The sequence below is a fragment of the Cyanistes caeruleus genome, chromosome 2, assembly GCF_971803275.1.
Source record: "Cyanistes caeruleus chromosome 2, bCyaCae1.hap1.1, whole genome shotgun sequence".
NCBI lineage: Eukaryota > Metazoa > Chordata > Aves > Passeriformes > Paridae > Cyanistes > Cyanistes caeruleus.
The window spans coordinates 23,935,808-23,958,305 of NC_141702.1; the positions used below are offsets into that span (position 1 = coordinate 23,935,808).

General features: G+C 38.7%; 1 protein-coding gene across 1 annotated transcript in view; it reads left to right on the top strand.

Moving 5' to 3' along the window:
* The window catches only part of LRRC1 (leucine rich repeat containing 1), a 69,867-nt gene that overhangs the window by 30,524 nt on the left and 16,845 nt on the right, over positions 1-22,498 (top strand). The window contains exons 4-8 of the mRNA XM_086876091.1: positions 2,098-2,187; positions 16,150-16,206; positions 17,785-17,848; positions 18,609-18,683; positions 20,453-20,597. Of these exons, the coding sequence (XP_086732217.1) occupies positions 2,098-2,187; positions 16,150-16,206; positions 17,785-17,848; positions 18,609-18,683; positions 20,453-20,597 (431 nt within the window). The remainder of the gene's footprint in view (positions 1-2,097; positions 2,188-16,149; positions 16,207-17,784; positions 17,849-18,608; positions 18,684-20,452; positions 20,598-22,498) is intronic.

Sequence of the window (22,498 nt, forward strand, 5' to 3'; positions counted from 1 at the left end):
TGCAAAGCAAACTGAGGCTGAACTGATGTTTAGATACACAAGTGGTGAGGGTCACTGAGCAGCATTTTTCCAGGCATCAGTTGCAGTGTATAAAGCTCAGATCTGCATCTTGTGGTATTGAAATCGAAAGTGTCAGTAGTAGTGTTCTAGTTATCCTTCTCCATTTTGTGTGCTCAATAACACTGAGCCTGAGTAATGTGTTTCCTTAAACAATACCTGTAATGCACAGCTGCAGCTTTGTGGAGTTCACTAAAGAATTTTTTCAGTGGTGTTGAAACAGATCTCATCACTCTTTGTTGATAATTTAAGGGAATTCTAAAAATTCTTGATAAAGTGGCTCCAAAGCGTAAGCATGTCCTGGAAAACATCACTCCAAGCAGTTTAATAAGTTAGAAAGCACAGATTCCAGGAATTGTTTACTATGGTTGTCAGGTATTTCTGTGATGAGATCCAGATTTTCAGTTTTATCTATATAATAGCATGTTAGTTTTTGCACTGAGTTGCCCAGGGAAAGTGGGAAAGTCAAATAGTTATTTTTGTGTAATATTCTGAAACTTGTTTTTAGCTATTGATTCTTGTCCTTATTTCCTCTAAGCTTAAAAGCCAGTTGGAGATCTTTGCAATCAATGTCCTACCACTAATACAATATGTTGCCTCATTGTCAAACTTAAATCACTGATGAAACTGTGCATTAAATGTGGCTGGCAGACCATTTTTCCAGCTGTTTTCAGATTATTTCAGATTTATATATTATTCATATCAGTAGAAAGCAGATGCATTTATTTATCGATATTTATACACATGCATAGATTTATTACAGATATGGAAGCCCACTGCCTGCTGTAGAGAGAATAGAATAGTTCTAGTTGGAAGGGACCTACAATAATCATGAAGTCCAACTACCTGTTAACATCAGGGCTGAGCAAAAGACAATCAAACCATTTAACTCCACTCTTAAGCCTGTTAGAGCCTAAATGGTAATGAGTGGTACCAGTGGAGCTCACATTTTGAAGATATTGAGCATCTTCTGTTAATAAGGTCCAGAATATGAAGCAGTGCAGTACAGAATTGATCACATGAAAACTGCCTCTTTCCCCACACTGCAATTTGCCTTTTTCCTTCTGCCCATTTCCCCTGTGCAGAGTTGTATTTGCCTGTTGGTGTGTCTCCGTTTGGCAAGTTGCCTGCAGATTGCACCATGTGCCTTGAGCTGGGTGATGGGGAGAGGAGGAAGAAAACCAAACTCTACAGCTTGATCTGCATGCTCTGGGGGTCAAGCAGAAATTGACTGACTGGGCCAGGGGCTTCTGCTTCCTTACCTAATTGACCCCTTTCCCTCACCCTGTCTCTTGTGCAACTGCAAACTGAGGTTCTTGGTATTGCCAGCGAGCAGCACGTGGCACAGGAGCCCCTCAGTGTGAGGGAATGGGGGGCCATACCTTGCAGAAGACCAGCTGGGTGATGGACCTAAATGCTTTGGGAACTTTGGAAGTGTTCTGCATATGACTGCATTTCATAGTGTAAGAAGGAGGGATTAACATGCTGTTGTGTTGTGAACCAGTAAGTGTGAAATGCTGTAACAGCAGAACACTGTCTTCATGGTGAACAGTGTGTTTTTTCAAAAAAGCAGCAATTGAAGAACAGCCTAGCAGCTAATACAGAATGGCCATGCTATAAGCATGTGTGTGACTGAAGCCTGAATAAGAATAAAATGTAATCATTTTACCATTTGGTTATACAGAAAAGTGAGTAAAAAAGTTTGGGTGGTTTTGTTTTTAATGTGTTTGATTTTATTTTTCAGTTTTGTTCAAATGCTCAAAATGTTCTCAAGCCCTATGGTGTTTTGAAGTTGCAAATTGAGTGCAGGGAAGAGAGTGGTATATCACCTGTTCTTTGATACAAAATAAACTTTCGAGTCCCTACATGGTACTTCAAGACAGCCTAAATCATGAATTTTTTTTATGATACTTAGAATTTTCTGAGAGTCATGCTAGAACCTGGGCTTTCCTTCCTCTCTGTGTATTTGCTAAATAAAGTCTTACTCACCTGGAAGAGAGTACTTCTGGAAGTCCTTGATTTGAATTAATATCTCCATAGGTTGCCTGAAAGCTTTCCTGAATTGCAGAATCTGACGTGTCTTTCAGTAAATGACATCTCTCTGCAAGCACTACCTGAAAACATTGGGAAGTAAGTTATTTGTACCTTATTACTTTTTAAATTTATTTTTTTATTGTTGCCCTTCTTGTATAAATGATTCACATAATTGTATTTAATACACCTGTAAATTATTTGCAGGTCTACCCTTATTTTTCCTATCCTTTCAAGTTGGAGAGATCTGTTTAAAAAATCCTAAAACATGGCATTTTCATTTAACATTAGTAGGTTAATGTAGAACCTAAAGTGTGTATGTGTATAGTTCAACCCTGTTATTTAGGATTTAAAATAACTTGGAATTTTAGGAGCAAATTTAATTCGGAGTTTTGTCATGCTGGTCTGACCTTTTGCTTTCCTAAGTAGACCATTGATCCATTATTGTGAACATGTCAGATGGCTTGCAGCTTAGCTCAAAACCAGGCAATTGCTGGCACAAGAACAGATGGGTAAAAGCTGGCTGTGATCAGGATGGAAATTTAGAAGCTTCCTAACTAGCTATGGGAGCAGTCTGGTTTTGAAAAAACCTTCAGTGGGAGCTGTGGAGATGAAAACTCTTGGAACAGCTGTTAAGATTAAATTTTATAAGTTTTTAAGATGTTTGTTCACTCTGGAAGGTAGATCAGTGTCGCAAGGACAGACTTTCAAAGTGGAAACATGTGGAGAGTGACGTGAACAATGATTCTGTGTCCCCTTTTCACTGAAATAAACATCCACGTTTGCAGATGGAAAAGCTCTTTTGCCTTAGCAGAGAGAAGGGTGTCTCTTCCAGTTTGAAAGAAGAAGTAATAGTTCCAAGTCTCCTCACTAAAATATATGAGAGTGACTGTGCTGATTCTGCTCAAAGGCTCATCTAGCCCAGCTTCCTTTTGCTGTTGCCGTAAATAGGTGTTTAGTGAGGGTTTAGAAGAACAGTATGTGTGTGTGACTCTTTTTTCCAGCCCCTGACTGTTTCTGGTTCAGAGGAGTTGGATTTTGGTTTGTTTAATTGATAGCCCGTAATGAATCTCTCTTCTGTGTACTTGTCCAGTTTCTCCTTGAGCATACGTAGACATCTTTAGTATTCTCCCCTGGCAAATAGCTGTGCACAACTATTGCCCATTCTGCTGGTTTGTTGTTAGTTCAGTAAAATCCAGATGTTTCTAAACAGAGGAGTCCTGCGGAAAGGATCTTAATCATAAGAGCTCCTGCAATGTAGTCAAGTTGAGACTGGAATGACTTTAGCCACTTCCCATGGGTATGAAAGCTCTCAGCTGGCACCACGCCGGCTGCAACAGAAGTGGAAAATATCTTTTGAAACCTCCCGCAAGCAGTAACAGGTACAGATAGTGTGTGCCCTGTGATGAGAGCAGAGTCTTGCCTAAAAATTGCTTGGGCCAGGACTTCTGTGATATTCTTCCTTCACTGTGAAAGTTCACAAAACTTTCTGTGTAGCTTTTTCAGCACTGGCAGCTAAGGAAAGGCCTGCTCGGGCTTCACATTTACTGAAAATAAAGGCCAAAAATTTGGGATCCTGCCTGATTCTGAAAATAAATATGAGAAACATGACAAGCATGTTGTTTAGCCTCTCATTTGGTAGTGTGAGTGCTGTGATAGCCTCTGTTTTGAAGCAGATGACTGGAAACAAGTACGGTTAAAATGGGGATACCAGAATTTGTAGAGATGTCCATATGTGGAGCTGTGCAAGAAAGTAAGCTAAAAATTTGCCTCCTACTGATCCGAAGCAGCTTGTGGAAAGCTGTGGTGCTGTTTCAGTGTGAGCTCTTGCAGAACAGAGCAATGCTACCCATCCTCTTTTAAAGTCAGTATCTGATCCTTGAAATTGAAACTAAGAATTTCGGGTCCTCACTTGTGCTGGGAAGGACCACAGGCTTGTCCTGATGGACTTGGTGAGTTCTCCTGGAGGGACAGACTTTTATTCAAGTCTGACAGGCCTGCTTTGATCTGAGAAGTTTCCCACATTAGCTATTTAGAGTTTGAGTATTGTATTTTTAAAAAAACACTTTAATCTCATTATTAGAAATTTTTATTATCAGGTTGCTATTTAAAGAAGCAGAAACAGATGTGTGAGGCTCATCAGACACATCATGTGTTTTTGCCTCATCAGGTATTTAAAATAGGTGGGAGTATGCTGTGAAGTCAACAGGAAGCTTGGACTGAAAATGCATAGATTCTAACTCAGAAGAATGATAATGTTGCATGCGGGAAACTCATGGGGTGTCCACCCAGAATGTAGCTATTCCTGAAGTCCTTTGAGGAATGTCCAACAGACAGATCCTATCTGTTTCCAACTCGAAATTCTTGGCAGGTCTTGTAGTGAACTGGAACTGCAACCTGAAGTCCTTATGGATCTCTTCTGAGAGTGAATTTAACTGATTTTTTAGCATTAGATCTGCAAGTAAGACATTTTCTTTCTTCTGTGTGGCTACAAACAAGTGCAACTTTCCTATTTTAGTTGGCAAAATTTTCATAGTTTACTGCACGTGAATTTGATGGTGCTGCCAATCACCTTGTATTTGGTAAAATCAGTGTAATGCTGTGGTTTTTCCTAAGGTAAAACCCACAAACTTGTACTTGTAACCTCCTTTGTTCTTTTTCATCTGCTGGGACCCCATTCCCCCAATGCTGGGAATTGAAAAATAATGCTAATTTTGTTTTGCTGGCTGAGCAGACTAAGTAAGACTATAAAAGTTGTTTGGATATGTTTGCAAATGCCTTATTGGAGTTTCAGTATGCTTTGGATAATAATGCATCTTGTTATTTGAGGGAATAGGCTGGACCAACATGCTCTGTATGAGATCTGCCAAATACTGAGCAAACAAATATATACTGGTATTTATTCTACTGCAGTTGGACTTATCTGGGGAGAAATTTGAAGTCCCTGTGCTTGCTGCAGGTCTTCTGGCCACTAGAGTAGGTGCAAACTTGGGGAAGTACATCCTAATTGCTTACAGTCTTAATAGTGCTGTCTAGGAAGCTGTGGAATAGAGTCAGTGAAATCTCTAGCTCATCTTACTGTAGTACAGAGATCAGCATGTGCTTAGTGTCCCTTTCAAAATTTTTTTAGTTACATACTTACAATCTTGTGGTGATGGAAATTTGTTTCACTGTCTTAAATGGGGAAAGCAGCAAAAGCAATGGTAAATCTTTTACAAACAGCAATACTTTAATGTTAGTAAGAAAGTTCTTACTAATGGCAGATGATAGGCCTGAATTGCCTTGTGGTGAACCCTTAGTGGAAGTGAATCTTCCTTGTGAATTCAGATACCCAGTCTGTTTTTCCCATGGTCTGATGTATGAGTGCCAGAGTTCAGCTTCACTGTCCCAGGCCAGTGTCTGAACTTGTTAAAACTACTGGTATGTAGAGTTCCATCTGTACTTTTACTGTGCTATTAAGCATTCTTCTGCACAGATCTTTTATATTTTTATTTTCCTTAGTTTTGCCAAAAGGAGTATTTTGAAGTATTTTCAGCAGGATGTTTGAAGAACATTGGCAAGGCCTTCCTTGAGCCTTTTGTCTTTCCTCTTCCTTATGCATAGCCATGCTCCGAGTATGTCAACTTCTCTTATTCTGTGTGGCCACTTCAGTCTGCTTTTCTGGTGCTGTTACATGTGCTGTTTTTGCTTGCTGGATTAAACCTCCTTTTTTTAAGCTCAGTTACTGTTTCAGGGCTTTCCAGAATGATGTGTGACAAAACCAGGACTGGTTAACAGGCTATTTGTCCTCATATTACCAGTACTGCTTTCTGTGTTTCTCTGCGATTTGTGTTCTCTTAACTCACGCTTTGGTTGCTATCTGGAGTAAAACAGTGAATGCTAATGCATGGGAGACACTTAAGCTGATAATTAGGTGTGTGCAGCTTGGAGCAGGACTTGTCCTGTTGGCTAGTTGAACCATTTGGAGAAACAAGTTATACCATTTAAGTTGTGAGTAGGAGTGTGTTTTACAGCCTTTCTCAGTCTAAAGAGAGCAAGTCTAATTTCCCTGCCTCTTCTGCAGGCCGTCTGTGTCTAGAGCTGCCCAACAAGCAGGCATAACCTGTTCCTCCCAGCATGGGTAACATTTGAGAATTTCCCCTTGCTTCTAGGATTATTTTTCTTCAGTACTTCCTTATTCACATAGTACCCAAAACACAGGGCATGACTTTTTCCTGAAATTGAAAAATCAGAATATTTGTACATAAGGATATTTAAATAAATTGGGATGTTTGTGAGGCTTCCTAGGACATGTCTTATAATAATAGCGTGAATATTCTAATGCCCAGCACCTTTCTTTTCCATATATGTTCATTCTGTAGTGTTTGCTTCAGGCCATTGTAATATTGGCTTTTTACCAGTAAAGATTGATGATTTTAAAGATCTGCATAGAGGTCTTATGGCTTAATGTCTAGAAAGAGAAAAGAGGTTGTGTTAGCTTTGTGTGTTTATTATTTATTTATGGCTCTTAGGCTTGAATAAGATCCAGGTACCTTCTTTGGAAATCCTTTTAGGTGTCTCTGTTGTTTAATCAAGCATTGGACTCTCAGAACAGTGCTTCATGAGGAATTTGCCTTAGCTGAAAAAACAGTCCATTCAGCATGAAATACATATTTGAAAAAGACAGTTATCTGTCATATTCTGTAGGGGTGGCAAAATCAACGAAATTCTTAAACGGCTGAAGCAAAGGGCAGAGCTTCACTAGTGTGCTTTAAATTATGATTTAAGATCTGCTGCCCATTGGCACACCAGGCACCTAACTCATACCCAGTTTTTAGCTTTCACATTTTTTCAGCAGTCTTGTCTGTGCCTGGGAAAGATAAAGATTACCAGATCACTTTTTTTTTGGATGTTAAGCCTTAAAGTAAGAGATTATTTATGACTGGCAGGTAGGGTATTTTGAAAGTTTCGTGTATGGCAGATGAAAGAAGCTTTCCTCTGCCATTCTCAATCTATTCCTCCCCTAAAAATACACAGATGGTCTCCTACTTGGACATGATTTCAAAATCCTGAGGATTCAGCAAAAAATCATAGAAATACAATGATATGTAGTATCCCCATCATTCACAGTTTCCCCCCTCCCCTCCACCTCTTTTTTTAAGACAGCTGCACAATCTGTGATGCAAGAAAGTAGCATAGCTTTATTCTAGCTTCAGAAATTTTTGATGTGGGGAGGGGTGAATTTCTGTAGATGTGAAGGATATTCTGATGCTGATGACTGATGAGTCTGGTTTACCCCCAAGCTGCAAGCAGGCTGAATGGATCTGTGGAACCTTACTACTGAAAGGGAATTACCAGGTAAGCAGAGATATTTTCCTCTTAACATTTGCAGCTGGCAGGTAGAATGCTGAAATAGGCATTTCATTGTGAAAGCAAACATAATGAAAAGAACAAATGTTGCTGTGCTTAGGAGCATTGTTTTACAGAAAGATTTGTTACAGGCATGCTTTTCAACAGTCATGGTGCCAGAAATACCCAGGGATTTCGTATTAGTCACTGAGGGTGATGGCTTTGCTTATTAAATTAGATTAAAATAATAATAAATAAATAATATAATAATAAATAGTATTGATAAAAACAATAATATAAATATTATAATAATAAAATATTAAAAATAAATAGAATTATAATTAAATAAACATATGTTTAATTCTAGAGGTTTTGAAGTTTTCAACAGCTTCTGAAACAGAATATCTAATGTTGATCGTGGAAGTAGGAGCTGGGGCATGAAAGATCTTCAAAGGCAAGGGTGACCTGCTCAATACAGATGGTCCAGAACCAGATCAGAATGGCATTCTAATCCTTAGAATGGATTCCTGGGCCAGTCCGTGGCTGTGTTTTTCTTAGTGTATGCCTGGATGTTTCAAGTGTAGACTATGCATCTGGTAGCATCACACAGAACAGAAAATGATCTTAAAATTGTGTGGAACAAGACAATTTAATTCTCTTTTCGGGTTTAGCATAATAATGTCTCATTAACATAGAGTCTTACATTGCACAACAGAAGTGATGGGGAAGCTTATCTCACAAATACGTAGAAGGAGCACTATGTAGGTGGTCTGATATAAATAGTATTAAAAAATCCTACTATGGCTTAACTGAATTTAGCGTGGCAAGAAATATTTACAGAGTTTGAGTAGGTAGAGCATTCAGTGTAAATCACAGCTGGTTGGTAGATGACAAAACTGAATGTTAAGAACTTGGAAGTTTATTTCAGGAACACTAGCAATGCAATAGTGAATGCAGTGCCATCTGGCCTTTAAATAAGAGATGTTGCATCCTGTATGTTACGCAAGTAAAAGATATTTTGACATCTATTTAGCACTATTTTTAAAAAGTTAAATTATTCCATTTTTATTGAAGCTGGTGAAGACTGATACTGCATAGGTGGAACGGAAGATATTTTAAAATCAAAATTTTGTTGTAATAGTGAAATGGCTTAGCCTTCCTGATCCATTTCAGTAATCTTGATAAGCAAATAAGCCAAACTTAGACTCTGTAACACATTTAGGGAATTCCTTGGCCATAAAATGTTGAACTTTATTTTTAAAACTTGAATGTGACTTGTACTACTGGCCATCTATTGAGGCTCTCCCTCAGTGGCTGATAATGCCTTTTCATCCTGTTTTCACTTGTGGAAGATGTGTAGCTTTTTATGAGCCAATTAATGTTATTGACAATTCAATTCAAGTAACTGTCTATGCAAATGCACTTTCTCTGACTTTCAGTGTCCTTACTGTTTAAGTCTAGGATGACAAAATTATCAGCTTCCCTTTTTTGGTCCCTATTTAAAATCGGTCTTCAGAAGGAGGACTTCCCCACCCTAATTTGTGTCCAATTCTCCCAGCTCTGTAGAAAATTACAAATGCTAAGAACATAATCCTTAATTTCGGATATTGTTACAACAATTACTGCTAGAATGCTGTTCTGCTTATCAAACTCTTGAATTAGACTGCTAAGGAGAGCCTCACACCTTTTCCCTGAATATTATACACTGAAACTTGAGAGGAGAGAATAATATTTAATTTAGACACAAGTTACATTAAGTTACTTAGCCTCCAGAAAGGAGGAGGAGGAGGAAGAGGAAAGCTTTTGAAGATATTTTTGAAAGAATGGTCTCTAACAATGCTGGTGAAACAAAAAAACAATTTCATCAAAACCAAATCTAGTTACTTTGCTTTCTAGTTGCTTTTCCAGCTTCTCTTGCATTCCAAGATAGAACCATGGAATGCATGTGAAGATGAGTTTGTTTTGAAATAAGGAAGTGCCCTCTATTAGGAAATTAATACTTCCTGTAATTTCTAGCTCATGTAAGAATTTCTGGCATTCAGTACCTAAGAATTTGTATAAATCAGTCTCCCCTGTTGCATGGTGTGGGCAGAACGCCTCCTTTTTAATTCTGTCAGATTAGTTTTACAAAAGTTCATCAGTGGTCTTTTTTATCATTCACATTGTAGAACAAGTTTATATGAGCAAAAGGGAAGCAAGGCAGGACTATTCATAGGTTACCATATGATGGATATGAATTCCAAGGTTCTTTCATGGTAACTTTGTCTAATTATATGCCAGCATTATGCCGTAGTTGGAAGAAAAATAAGCATGTAGTGCTGAACCTTTTAAAAAAGGTGAGAAAAGTGCATGCCTGGAACATACAGACCACCAATTACATGGTTATGTGTTATAATTAACATAACTAAGAGTTATGAGACTCTTACTAATTTCTGGAAGCATAATCTTTCTTCATGCAGCTGATACTGCTTTTGTTGCATTGGAAATGTTGCCACACCAAAAATCCACATGGAGCTGGTTATTCAGACACAGGGAATATAGGTTGCTGGCAGATATAGTAACTGGATGAAATAAGGCACACTCAGGGAAGAGCTGAAGTGGTAGTTAACTCTGGAAAGGGAGTTAACAGGAGCTTTTGAAACAATCCAACTTTAAGCACCTAATTCAAAATAATGGTTTGAGTTGGTTGGAAGAGACCTTAAAGATCATCTAATCCAGCCCTTACATTGTGGACAGAAACATCTTTCTTTAGATCTGGTTGCTCAAAGCCCTGTTCTATCTGACTTTGGCTTCTAGGGAAGATGCATCTGCAACTTCTCTGGGTGTCCTGTTACAGTGTCTCCGTGCTGTCATTGCAAAACATTTCTTCTCCAGATTGAAAAATGCCAACTTTCCTGTGAGCCTGTCCTCACAGGATAGGTGCTCCAGTCCTCTCACCATTTTTGTGTCCCCCCTCTGGGCCTGCAGCAGCAGGACTGTGTCTTTCCTGTGCTGGGGCCCCTGGAGCTGGATGCAGGGTGAGACACCAGTGCAGAATAGAATCGCTTCCATCAACTGGCTGGCAAAGCATTCTTTATGCAGACCAAGGTGATTGGTGCTGATATAGCCATGGGAGTTTGGACACCTGCTCTTTTCAGGGTCTGTGTGCAGCTGAGGAAAGTCAAGAGAGGAGAACAGAAAGAGGGTTTTTTTTGGGAGTGACTTGGAACAGGAGCCTTTCCCTGAGGTATATTCTTCAAATACCTTTTGAAATGTACTTTTTTCAAGTACCTTCAAATACTTACAGTCTGAGTAAGTGGTATTTTGAGAGCTGGCTAATTACTGATTAACTCTGTCATTTTCTTGGACAACAAAAGCTGTTAAACATCAGATTTCCATTGCATTGTTGATCTGCAGCTAGAAGCCTTGTGGGATGGGAGTAGCTTACTAGGAACCTGTCACATGAGTGCATTGTCATCTAACTGGTGTGTCCTGGGGCAGGGTCATACTGGTGGTTTTATTTGGCCAGTGGGGATGGGCTGTAATATATTTAAATATAGCTAGTTTCATGCATTTTTATGGCATTGTCAGAATACTACAGTTACCTTATCTCTTGAAAGAGCCTTGAATAGATAGAAAAAACATGTTCCTTTTCTGCACAAAAAAAAAGACAGTAAATTGCCTAGAAGGACTCCTTTCCTTCCCAGTTTAGTGTCATGATGAATATTTCAAAGTGTATGTGCTGTATACCCAGACAGGGTATCTAAATATCAGTAATGTTCAGATGCTGACCCAGTGAACTGAAGGCCTTTGGAACTGGTGCACTGGTCAAAATGTGGACTTAATCTCTCATTTCTGTATTCTGCATCCTTGGGCTGTGTTCTGGAGTCATTGCTGCTGCTGCATAAAAAGTATAATATTAGACTGTATTCAGAATCTATATTGTGTTCTCACCTTACCTATCCTTGTTGTGCAGGACATTGTCTTTTTCTGTATAAATATGGGGGCTATGCCCATTGTCCTGTCTTCTCCTTTTTGCAGTTTCACAAACGTGAGGAAAAATTATATTTTGGATTTTATATTCCCCTAACCAGCCAAAACTTGCTGGAAGGGGTGCAGATCTGCATTTCTTCAGGTGCTTTAGATCTTCATCTCTTCCAGCTTTGCTTCCTTATTTCACAAAGCTCGTACTCTTGTCTTGCTGGCTCCGCTGTGTGCTACTTTTGACATAAGTTCAAAAAGTGTAGCTTTTATTGCACAAGAGAAGGGCAATGTTCAGTTTTTATTGACTGAGCATCTTTAGCTTTTATATCAGTTATTTTTGTCATCTGTGTTTTTTCCTAGCTTTTCCCACATTCCTCTTTCCACTTCTGTAATTTTAGCTGCTTTTTTTCCTTTTTTTTTTTTTTCTTTTTTTTCTTTTTTTTTTCCTTCTCAGAAGGAAATCACATATGTCTTATCATGCTTCCCAGTGCTTCTCTCAGAAGTCTTTGCTGGTCTCTTCCAAGGGCTTGGAGCTCCTAGTCTTTTTGCAGGGACTGTGATAGAAATGGGGTGTTTTATGTCGTCTAATGTTAGTTACTCTTAAGGCTGACTGTCTGTCCCGATGGATAGAGGAATATGCTGCAACTGTCCATCAAGGTTAAAGTTCTAGGATAAAACCATAGAAGTTTTGTATTTTATAACTTTAAAAACAAAGTTTACACATGTTTAATATGTGCTGTACACTTAAAATTTAATTTCATCCAAAGCAGCGACGGAACATGTCTTTTTTTTCCTTTTTTTTTTTTTTTTTTTTAATTTTAACTTCAGTGATGTTTTTTAACCTATTGCACAGAATCTCTTGTTTAGAGAGTCATCTGTCCATGAAAAGGTTTGTGGAACATGGTAGTGCTGATAATCTTGTTGTAATCAATCCAAACTGACTTGCTTTGGAAGAAAAAGAACAACAGGCTTTGTTTCTGGTTTTAGCAGATGATTCTAGTCTAGCCTTTGTTTTAGAGCAGATTGCTGCAGCTGATGAAGGAATATTTGTGGTATTCCTTATCTGTAGATTGTGTTGAATTGCACATTTCTTGTTCAAAACCTGACGGGAATGATGAGGAAAGACACTTCCAGCATTTTTGTCTACTTTGTTTGCTATTAGTTTCGTTCTCAGTTATTGATTTCACATTCTCTTCATTCTTCTAGTTCACACAGTTAATATGAACATCTACAATTACTGTAGGTTGAGTGCTGAACGAGTATATCTGGTTTATACTGAAACTGACATTTATAGCCATGTTGTACCTTTAAATTCAACTTGGTTCCACCCTTATGCCAGAAATCATCTGGAATGCTGAGATGGAAAATTTGCAATTATTTCAGTTAACTTCATCCTCTGCCTGGTTTGTCTGTTCCCTGGTGCTCAATAATGTCACACACATGCTCGGTGTTTGAGGTCTCTGTTGTGTGGTAGCTTTTGTAGAGTGAATTATTACAATATTAATGCTTTCTACAAGCCGTGGCAAAATAGAATCTTCTGAGAGTGGTTTTTTTTGTATGTTTGTTTTCAGGTTTTTTTTTCTTTTTTCCTCTTTTTGCTGTTGTTATTTTGTTTTTCTTTCTGTTTTAGAATATAAATTACATTTGCTTGTGCATTTTCTGTTGGATTTTTTTTGGGAGTAAGGACTGTTTGTTGGAAAGCAGCCTGCAATGCTCTGTGGTGCTTTTGCATTTCTAAATGCAGTTGGTGATCAGCTGCTGATTGATCTGTCTTCAGTCTGAGTAAATTACATTGCTGTTGCCTTTGTGTTTTATGGCAACTCCCCATGACTGATTTTTTTTCTTCAAGATGGAGATTAGAATTAGGAGAAGATTCTGAAATCAGTAAGGTATGGTTTGCTTTAGTTCTTTTCAGGGACTTTAGAAATACTGGACTGACAGTGCACCTGTAAAATTAAGGGTATAGGGAAAAAAGAAATTATTTAATTTAGCATATTGTGGAAAATGGCTATTTGTAGCTGAGAAGAGGAAGGATTGCACTTTCTGGAAAGAGTGTTACTAAATCAGAAAAGATACTTGAAAAATAACAAGTCATGTAGAATTTTTCTTGCAAAAGACTTAAAATTGTGTTTCTTAGCAAAAAATAAAATCAGAAAAATGTTAGTACATTTTTTAGCACACAATTTGTTTAGAATTTGTTTGTTGGTAAATGTAAGGGCAAGCTATACCTCTGCTTTTTAATGTGTTGGAGATTAGTGCTTCAGTACATCAGCATGTCTTTTATATGATACTATTTTATACAATACCTGTCACATTTTAGGTTGCAGCACATAGGTTTGCTGGGAGCCATTTCTGTAACTAGTCAAGATTTAAGAACAGTAAGTCACAAATGTCCTTTCATTTTCTGGCCTCTCTATCAAATGGATCCATCTTAAGCATAGTATTTCACCCTAATGATGCAGTTTTGCTGGTTTAAACTTCATAGACTTAAGTCTCTATATTGGTGGGAAGCTTACTTTGGCTTATTGAGGTCTGTTTATACTGGATTTGGACCCAAGAACTTGGAAGAAGTAGAAAGGATAAAGGAGTGTGGGGCAATATCTTTTCTTTTGTTCCAGGGTTGAGTTAGGGTTGCGGGCATGCTGTGGGTGAGAATAGCTGTAGAATCACTAAAGCATTTCTCCCTCAGAAAGCTGTGTCCTTAGAGATGAAAACAATCTGGCAGGTAGCTAACTCCCACAAGAAGAGCACCTAGGCTGGGACTGTGGTGAGCCGCAGTCATTCTGCAAAGATGCTCACAAGGTACTCGGAAGGGCACCGCTGCCAGTGAGTGCTCACAGTGCTGCAGCACATCTGCCTTCCTTGCACCTTCTTGGCAGCTGTACTGGCCCAGGTGTTTAAGGGGATTTACTCTGCCTTGGATTGGGGATCTGTGTTACTCTCCTTGCTGGGTTATTTTTAACCAGGATCAGTTTCCTGAGCTGATTCACTGGCCTGCCCCAGTCTAATGATATGATGAGTCTGGTTAAGGTGGTGGTTCCCAAGTTCTTGCTATTGAATGCGCTTTTTCTGACAAAGATTTCTGTTCAGCCACAGCCAAAGTGGTGAATGAGGTAAGAAAAGAAATTAATATATTGCACCATTTTACTCATCAGCGCTTCAATGTGATGGGGAGGGAGATGAATAGATGCAGGGTGATGTGTAAACACCAGATTACGAGGCAGCTCGGAGGTGTGTACATCCCTTTTGTGTTCTCTTGATAAAAATGAATCATGGACCTCACCTAATATAAATTTGAAGAGAAAAGGAACATTCAAAGGAAGGTTGAGTAGGTTTCTAGAAAACCTATAAACACAAATGTAGTGGCAGTCTGTGGGTGGCAATGTGAGCAAGGTCAGACCCACATTCCCTTTGGAGAGAAATGGTTCTCATCACCCTTTCTTCTCCCCCTCCATTTGTTTTGTTTCCGTGAGGATGTTGGATACTATGTCTCGACTTGTGTTTTACAGTGTTAAAATTTTTATGTGTGAGTTTTCTCTTGTGTTGTTGGAGTGATGGCTTGCTTATTTCTGTCAATGATTTTGAGTGGCAGTAGTAGAGTTATTCTCACTTACCTTTTTAATTGAATTTGTAATAGACTTCTACTAAAGTATCTTTGCCTATATGGTATATTTAAAGTGTACTTCTGGAGGAATACAGAACCCATTGGGTAAAATGTGCTTATTTTAAAAGCTGTAAAGGGCTGCTGAGGCTGTAATCAAAGCTCCTGTGAGACTTCATTCACTGTTTTTTGAGTGCAGTATTAAACAGGTGCATGAGATAAGGATTTATTATTATGCAATGTGAAGATTTTTTTTTTTTTTTGGGAATGAGGTTTTATTATCAGCTGTTTTTATACTGGAGCTAACTAATTATTCTGTGGTTTGGTGAACTGGTATTGTTTGAGATGGGAAAACATTTCAATTTTATGTAGTCTGAATGCATGGGCTTGCTTGTTTGTTTTTCCTAAAGTGTACAGTTTAGAATTTACATCTATTTCAAATTGAGTGGAATTCTTGATCTTTTTATCTGGATTTTATTCAAGGCCTGCACACTGTCCCCCTTCTCTGCACAGCAGGACAGAACATAATTCTGTTGCTGAAAACTTATTTGCAGTCACCATATCTGATTTTCATTTTTCCCTGGGATGGTGGAGGATTAGAGCAGATTATAGTGTTGGGATAATGTCTGACTCCTTGTGTTCCATTTAGTCATAAATAAACCCCTGTGAAATCTGAATGTTGCTATGGTGATGCTAGTAAAAGCCTGGGATATGGAGTAAGTGAGCCGCTTAGCAGCATAATGTCACTTAGAGTAATGAGCACACTGTCATTAGGACAGTGATGGGTTTACCTGTTGCTCAGTAACTTTGGTAGCCCATGCCAGATTCCAAAGGTGAGTAAGTAAAAGCAGTACAGGTATAATATAATACACTCTGTTTAGTAACTTACAGCTACAAACCTTTTAACAAATGGGAATTTGTGTTTTGTCTCTTTACTTTCTAGCTTTAATCTGTTGAAGTATCACAGAGAAACAAGCAAAAACTTAGTCTTTCTATTCTGCCTTTCACAGGGTGATCTGGTGTAATTAAAAAAAGCAAAAGATCAGTTCATAGGAACTTGTTTTAAACTGTGTAAATGCACACTTTTCTTTTTAAAATACGAAATATAAAAAGTAAGGTGGGATTAAAATGTAGTGGTTTTTTTCTTTTTTTTTTTTTTTTTTTTTTAGTCTTTATAACCTGGCTTCACTGGAACTGAGAGAAAATTTGCTGACATATTTACCTGAGTAAGTCACATTGCATGTGTTTCATTATATTAACATAAAATGTTCTTATTCTTAAAATCTGCTAATGTAAGAAACTGAATGACAGCTAGAAAAAAATATTTAAAGCAAATTGACAGCATGAGATACAACCTTCTTTTAGCAACATCTACATCCATACTTCCAGTTGTACTTGATTAGTAGCCAGAGCCTGTAGTCTGCATGGATTGGCTTTATTCTATAACAATACTCTGTATGAAATACAGCAGCACCAAACACATCCTGCAGGCATTGGACAATCCCATCTGCAGTGGGAGTGGTGGTTTGGGTTGTTCTCATGATAAAATTTTGTAACTGTGAAAGTAGGGCAGTAAGATATCCAAAATTTTTACTCTAGACCTTTATAACAAATAAGCATCTGTATTCAAGGCTGAGTAGCCAAAAAGTTCTAAAACCTGGAGATGAAACCCTTGGTAGCAAACTGGGCCTACTGATGTCTGAAGTCTGACTTCCACTGTGCTTTTTGAAGAAAAAAGTTATCTAGATGTCTCTGTACTGTCTGTATTGTGGCAGAGGAATTGGTGGTCTTTTGTTAGACTAATTTGGTATCTTATACTGCGCAGATCCTTTTTGCCTGCCTAGAAGCATCCTCTTCTTTCTCTGGTGAAGGAGTTCCCTTCCTTCACTATCTAATTGCTTTTTGCAAGAGTTTTGGTAACTCCTGCTTGTTTAAATAATCTAACAGATACCATAAAAGATTTAACCTTTTTTAATCAGGAGCTCTTCCCCCGTTGCTTTGGGGTAATTTTTTCCTGTCAGTCTATCCAGTGCCTTGGTTGTGGCTGTTCATAGCAGTGAGCCACAAGACACTTTAATGTCAGTGGTCAGAAGATAAGAGTTGCTGGCTAAGTTTGGCCATGCAGTGTCTGTATGAAACTATCAAAAATGTTGACATTTTTATTGCTCCTGGAAAATTCTGACTGTTAGTAACGTAGCTGACAATTCTCTCTGGTTTTTGCGCTACTGCAGCTTTGGGGAAAGTAAGCAAGAGCTCTACAACAGCCTGATGTTGAAGGGTGGCCCTCTCTTGTCTGTCAGTTTGAACTTCTTTTACATCCTTTTGTGCTTCCCTCTATTTGCAGTCTCAAAAACTGAAGTACTTTGGAAATTGATGGATCGTGTTGAGAAGATAAACGATGGATATTGACTCTTGAGTCAAATAGTTATGTGATCCTTATGGGGAATTTTTATCCAGTTGCATAACTGTAAATTTCCCCTAAATACAAATCTAACTAACTGTACTAAATTTTGTGGCATTTGCTACCCCAGGGGACTTATTGTTAAAATGAAAAAAAAAAGAGTAATGATTTGACTGCCTATACTAGGTTTTAAGTTTCCAGGGCATTCAGTTACACTGACAAATCAAATTATTTTTTCAGTAAGATGTTACTGCAAACAGTCTGTTCCTGGTAAAATAACTGTCTGCCTACAGTACATTATAATTTAAAATTCAAGTTTCAGTAAAATGAGCTTATTCAAATACATGGGGTTTCTGTTGCTTTAGTCTAATGTGGTTTTGTTTTGATTTATCTCATCTCACAGATCACTTGCCCAGCTGCAGCGACTAGAAGAACTTGATTTAGGGAACAATGAACTTTATCATTTGGTAAGAGAACATACCACCGAAACTGCACATTGGTATTGTTTTATGCATCATTTAGATGAAATAGGTTGTATGATGTCCAAAACTGAAGGAAGAAAAATGCATGGAGGGAGAGTCTTTTTATAAGTATAGATGAATTTTGACAGTGAGCTAGTGTTTTCATATCTGCTTTGTCTTGTTCAGTAGAGTTTCACTTTACTCAAAAAGCTGCAGCTGATCTCTAGAAAATGAGAGCGTGGAACAGCTTTTTTATGGAAATAAAAAGGAGTGGAGGGACATAAAACTTTGTCTGTGCTTGGAGTTACAATGACCACATGGGCTTGTGTCAGGAGCTAGATGGGGCTAAGCACAGATGAAAGTTCAATTTCTAGGGTGAGAGTAGGAATCCCTGGGAAAGGGCTGAGCAAAACCCTAAAGGGTTGAGAGATTACTACACTGTTGCAGATTGTTCTACCAAAAATATATCTGTCATCTCCCTTAAGGTGATTCAGGAAAATGTTGGATGGATTTTCAGTAGATCAAGGGTGTGCAGGAAATTTCTTAGTGCATGCCAGGAGAGAACAGTAGTTTATTAAGCTATAGCAATTAATTTGTATAATGGAGTTCCCAAATGCTTACAGTCACCCTTGCTATTTCTAACCAAGGTATATCTAAATAGTGCTTGCAGGAAGAATTGTTTTACTTAGACTGTAATTGTGGGATGGCCATTTTTTTTTACTTGAAGTTCCTATGCAACTTAATGTTACTGCTTTTTATGTTGTAGCCAGAAACAATTGGTGCACTTTTCAATCTTAAAGACCTTTGGTTGGATGGAAACCAATTAGCTGAAATACCTCAGGTAAAAATGAGCTCTACTGATACTGTTTTGAAGATGTTTTTGAAATTCCTTTTCATTCATTCCTACAGGGAAATGCTTTAAAATGGAGTATTTTTTCTCAGTCTACTTTGCCTGAGTTTGGTTTTGGGTGTGTAAGGGCTTGCTCTTAATAAATTCCTCTGCAAGGGATTGGCCATGATACTGTATGTTGTCAGGAATTTTCTTTTAAACATTTTGACAAAGGAATTGTTTCCTAATAGGCAGGGTTAATAAAGAATAACTGGTTCCTTTTGGTTTGTAGAATGACACATCCTCTGTTCATAATTCTTACCCAAGATCAGGGAGATGTTAATAGTCTGAGCTAACCCTCACCTTGTGTATCTATCTGAATTGCAGTTTTAAAAATTTTGAGTGTGAAACCGTCCACCCCACAATTTTTTGTAGTCATCTTCATCCATTTAAGCATGGTGTTTGGGAGAAGTACAGTAATGGAACTGTTGCCATAAATACAAATTTTGATTTATGCAGGCAAATCCCCCATCTGACATCAGTCATGGGATGAGGGAACTTGGCATTTAAAGCTTATAGCACTCTAAATTCCCTTTCCTAAGAACTTTTGTAATATGTGGGATGGTTCCTATTTCTTCTTGTTCCCTTACAACCAAGTCAAAACCTGTTTTCTTCTGTTCTTCCTGCAGTTTGCTATTACTTGCTATGTGGATCTCATTGTCAACCGCGTGTCTTGTTAATCAGTTACAGTTCAGTGGGTTTAGGTGACTTTATTTTTTGTTGGCATGGCCTGATAATTAGATAAATGATCCTTCATAAAAGGTCAAGTGTGACTTCAGCAGCCATTTTTATTGAAACTGGCCATTTTTATGTATTTTGTCCAATGTCCAAAGGATGAACTTGTAGGATAAAGGGTATGTGTTTAATGAAAGATCCTTTTGAGAGGCAGACATTTCAAAAGTGAAAGAACTGATCTTGTAAGTTAGGATCACGGTGGTTGCTGCATGAAAATTTCACATATGTAAAAGGCACTTCTTCCTCAGCTGTTCTGTTCTCTGAAAGGTGATTTGGATAGCTAAAATGAGATCTGTCCTCAAGTGTGTATAGGGATGTATAGGGAAATGGTGGGGTGCTCTGAAAGCTAACAGAGGCAAATATTATAGGATATTTGATAGGTATTTCTCTATCTAAGGGTTGGATTGCTGTGATAAAAACTTAAATAGTCATTAACAATAGTAGATGATGGCACTATAACTTGGCAGTTCAAATATGCTTGCAATTCCCCCAGTTCCTATTTCTACATTTGTTGTAGTTGGAAGATGTGAAGATATGAAATCCTTAGATGCCATGGCATGTTGCTGTAGCAGCCAAGAGAGACTAATCCTAATTTGCCTAGGGTTGATTGGGAGGGGTAGAGTTTAATTATGTAGTGGTTGATAATCTGCCATTCTGAAAAAAAAACAACTCTGCAGTCTTTACTTGAGGAAAACTCCAGCTTTGCATGGTGCTTGCCTGGGTATGCTCAGCACAGTTTCCCTGAATACTGAAGCCAGTTTAATATTAAAAATAAGAAACCATGACTTAATCACTTGGTTAGTTTATAATATGTAAAGTGTAATTATTTACTTTTTTTCTGCTTTAGAGGTCATACAAAGAATGGCCAATTAAGAGGTCATACAGATAATTGTTTTTCTTTGTGGAATTTCATAGTGATGGCACATTTTTCAAAGTACTTTCTTACGTGTTTGGGCATGACTTAAATTTTTTTCCTTGTATTGCAGGAAGTAGGAAACCTGAAAAACCTGCTTTGCCTGGATGTTTCTGAAAATAAATTGGAATGCCTTCCTGAAGAAATTAGTGGTCTGACTTCTTTAACAGACTTGCTTGTTTCTCAGAATTTACTTCAGGTCTTACCTGATGGCATTGGTGAGTACAAAGTGAATGGTATCACACAGAACCATTTAGTCCACTGTAACTGGAAGTCATTTGGGTTTTTAAGGTCTTATTGTGCAAGAGATGAGCTTGTGTTGGTTTTTATTCCTTTTCTTAGTAGCAAATACATAGCTCTGTTAATGTTGCATTTTAATTGTCTGCATAATGACTCCCTCATAATCCTCTTTCAGTCTTCACTTGATACCTCCCAAACAGCATAAAAGTTAATAAGTCCCTTCAGTTCCCATTGTATCTGTTTCACCATCAGAACTCTTTGCGTTGTAAAATTATAGCTTTGTAACATGCTTTGGGTCACTTAATAAGACTGGCTGAGAGCATCACTACAAAAAATACAGAATTTTGAATGGTGTATTTATCTTTAGTTGGACAATGTGATTAATCCTCTACTGAACCTAGTGGAAGACTCTTTGCCTTGAAGATTCAAGATTCATTAGTCCTTGCCTTGAGGATTCAAACTACAGCCTTTCTGTGTCTACCCCTTTGATTGGGTTCAGTAACTGAAGGATGTTTCCTGAAGCATTACCAGTGCCTTTTTTAAGGTGTATATTTTTTACCCAAGCAGTAGTGTTGTGGCAAGTAGATGACGAGCATTTTTTCTCTACTCATCAGCTGTTTTTCTGGAAAGTTCCATGTTGTAGGAGTGTGCCTTGAGAGGACTTTATTTTTTTTTTTTAACCCCCCAAAATATAGATGCAGGGGAAGGAGGCCTCATGAATGTGGTTTAACTATATTTAACATTTATAAAAGAGTGGTCAGACCTTCCCCCTTCCTGTATATTCCATATAAGACTAAGGAAAATTTCTCTAGCAATTAGACTTGGGGGAGTGGGGTGAGAACTGTGGGTCCTACAGCTGCCTAATTAATATGTGTTTGACAGGGAGTTGTAGCAGCTCTCTCTGGTGACTGTGCTGGCCAGTGCAGCTGTTGTACATCAGAAATTGAGCTGTAGCTTCTGAAAGTCAGCAGCATGTGCACCTGGCTAGATGGAGCTTGTTGGCTGAAGTGACCTGTGCTGGTCTCTGTGGGAGCTCCTGCCCAGCTGATCACTGAATGCTTGCTGGGACTGGTGGATCTGTAGTGCTCTGGAAGCAGGGCTCTCACCAGCACCAGTGGCTCAGCTCAGCTGTGGCCGTGTCTCCTCAGTCTCCAGAGCTCTAATGGAGCTCCAGCACCCCCAGGCAGCCTGTGCCAGTGCTGCACCACATCCCACTGAGGAAGCTGCTTCTGATGTCCAGATGGGATCTCCCATGCTGTGATTTGCAGCCACTGCTGCCTCACCTGGCACTGCAGAGAAGAGTTTGGCTCTGTCATGTCATAACTGCCCTGCAAGTGGTTCTGGGCAGCTCCCAGATGCCTCCTTGGCTGTCTCTTGGTGGGAGCCAACAAAGCCAGCTCCTTTAGCCTCACCTCACGTGTGTCCTGGCCATCTTGGTAGCTTCCTACTGGACCCTCATCAGTTGAACAGGGGAGTTGAAGGGAAGACAGGACATCACATGAAACTCAGAATGATTCTACAGATGTGGTTTCACTAATTGCAGGTTGGTAGGACACAGCAACTTCCATTGATCTGTTGGCTATACTTCTAATGTAGTCTAGTTGGTGTTTGTTTCTGATGAGAGCTCACTGCTGTTTAGTATTCAACCTAATGCTCACCATAGCACCCATGTTCTTTCCAGCAGGGCTCCTGCATAGCTGTATGTTTCACTTCCCAGCCTGTGCTGGTGCACAGGTTTCTTCTGTCTGCGTGCAGAGCTCTGCACTTCCCTGTGCTAAACCTTAGGTTTCTGTTTAGGTTGCGGTCTTTCTGTGTGTCAGACATGCCTTCATGAATTAACATCATCAGTGAATTTGATACTCCAGACTGTTACAGCTGG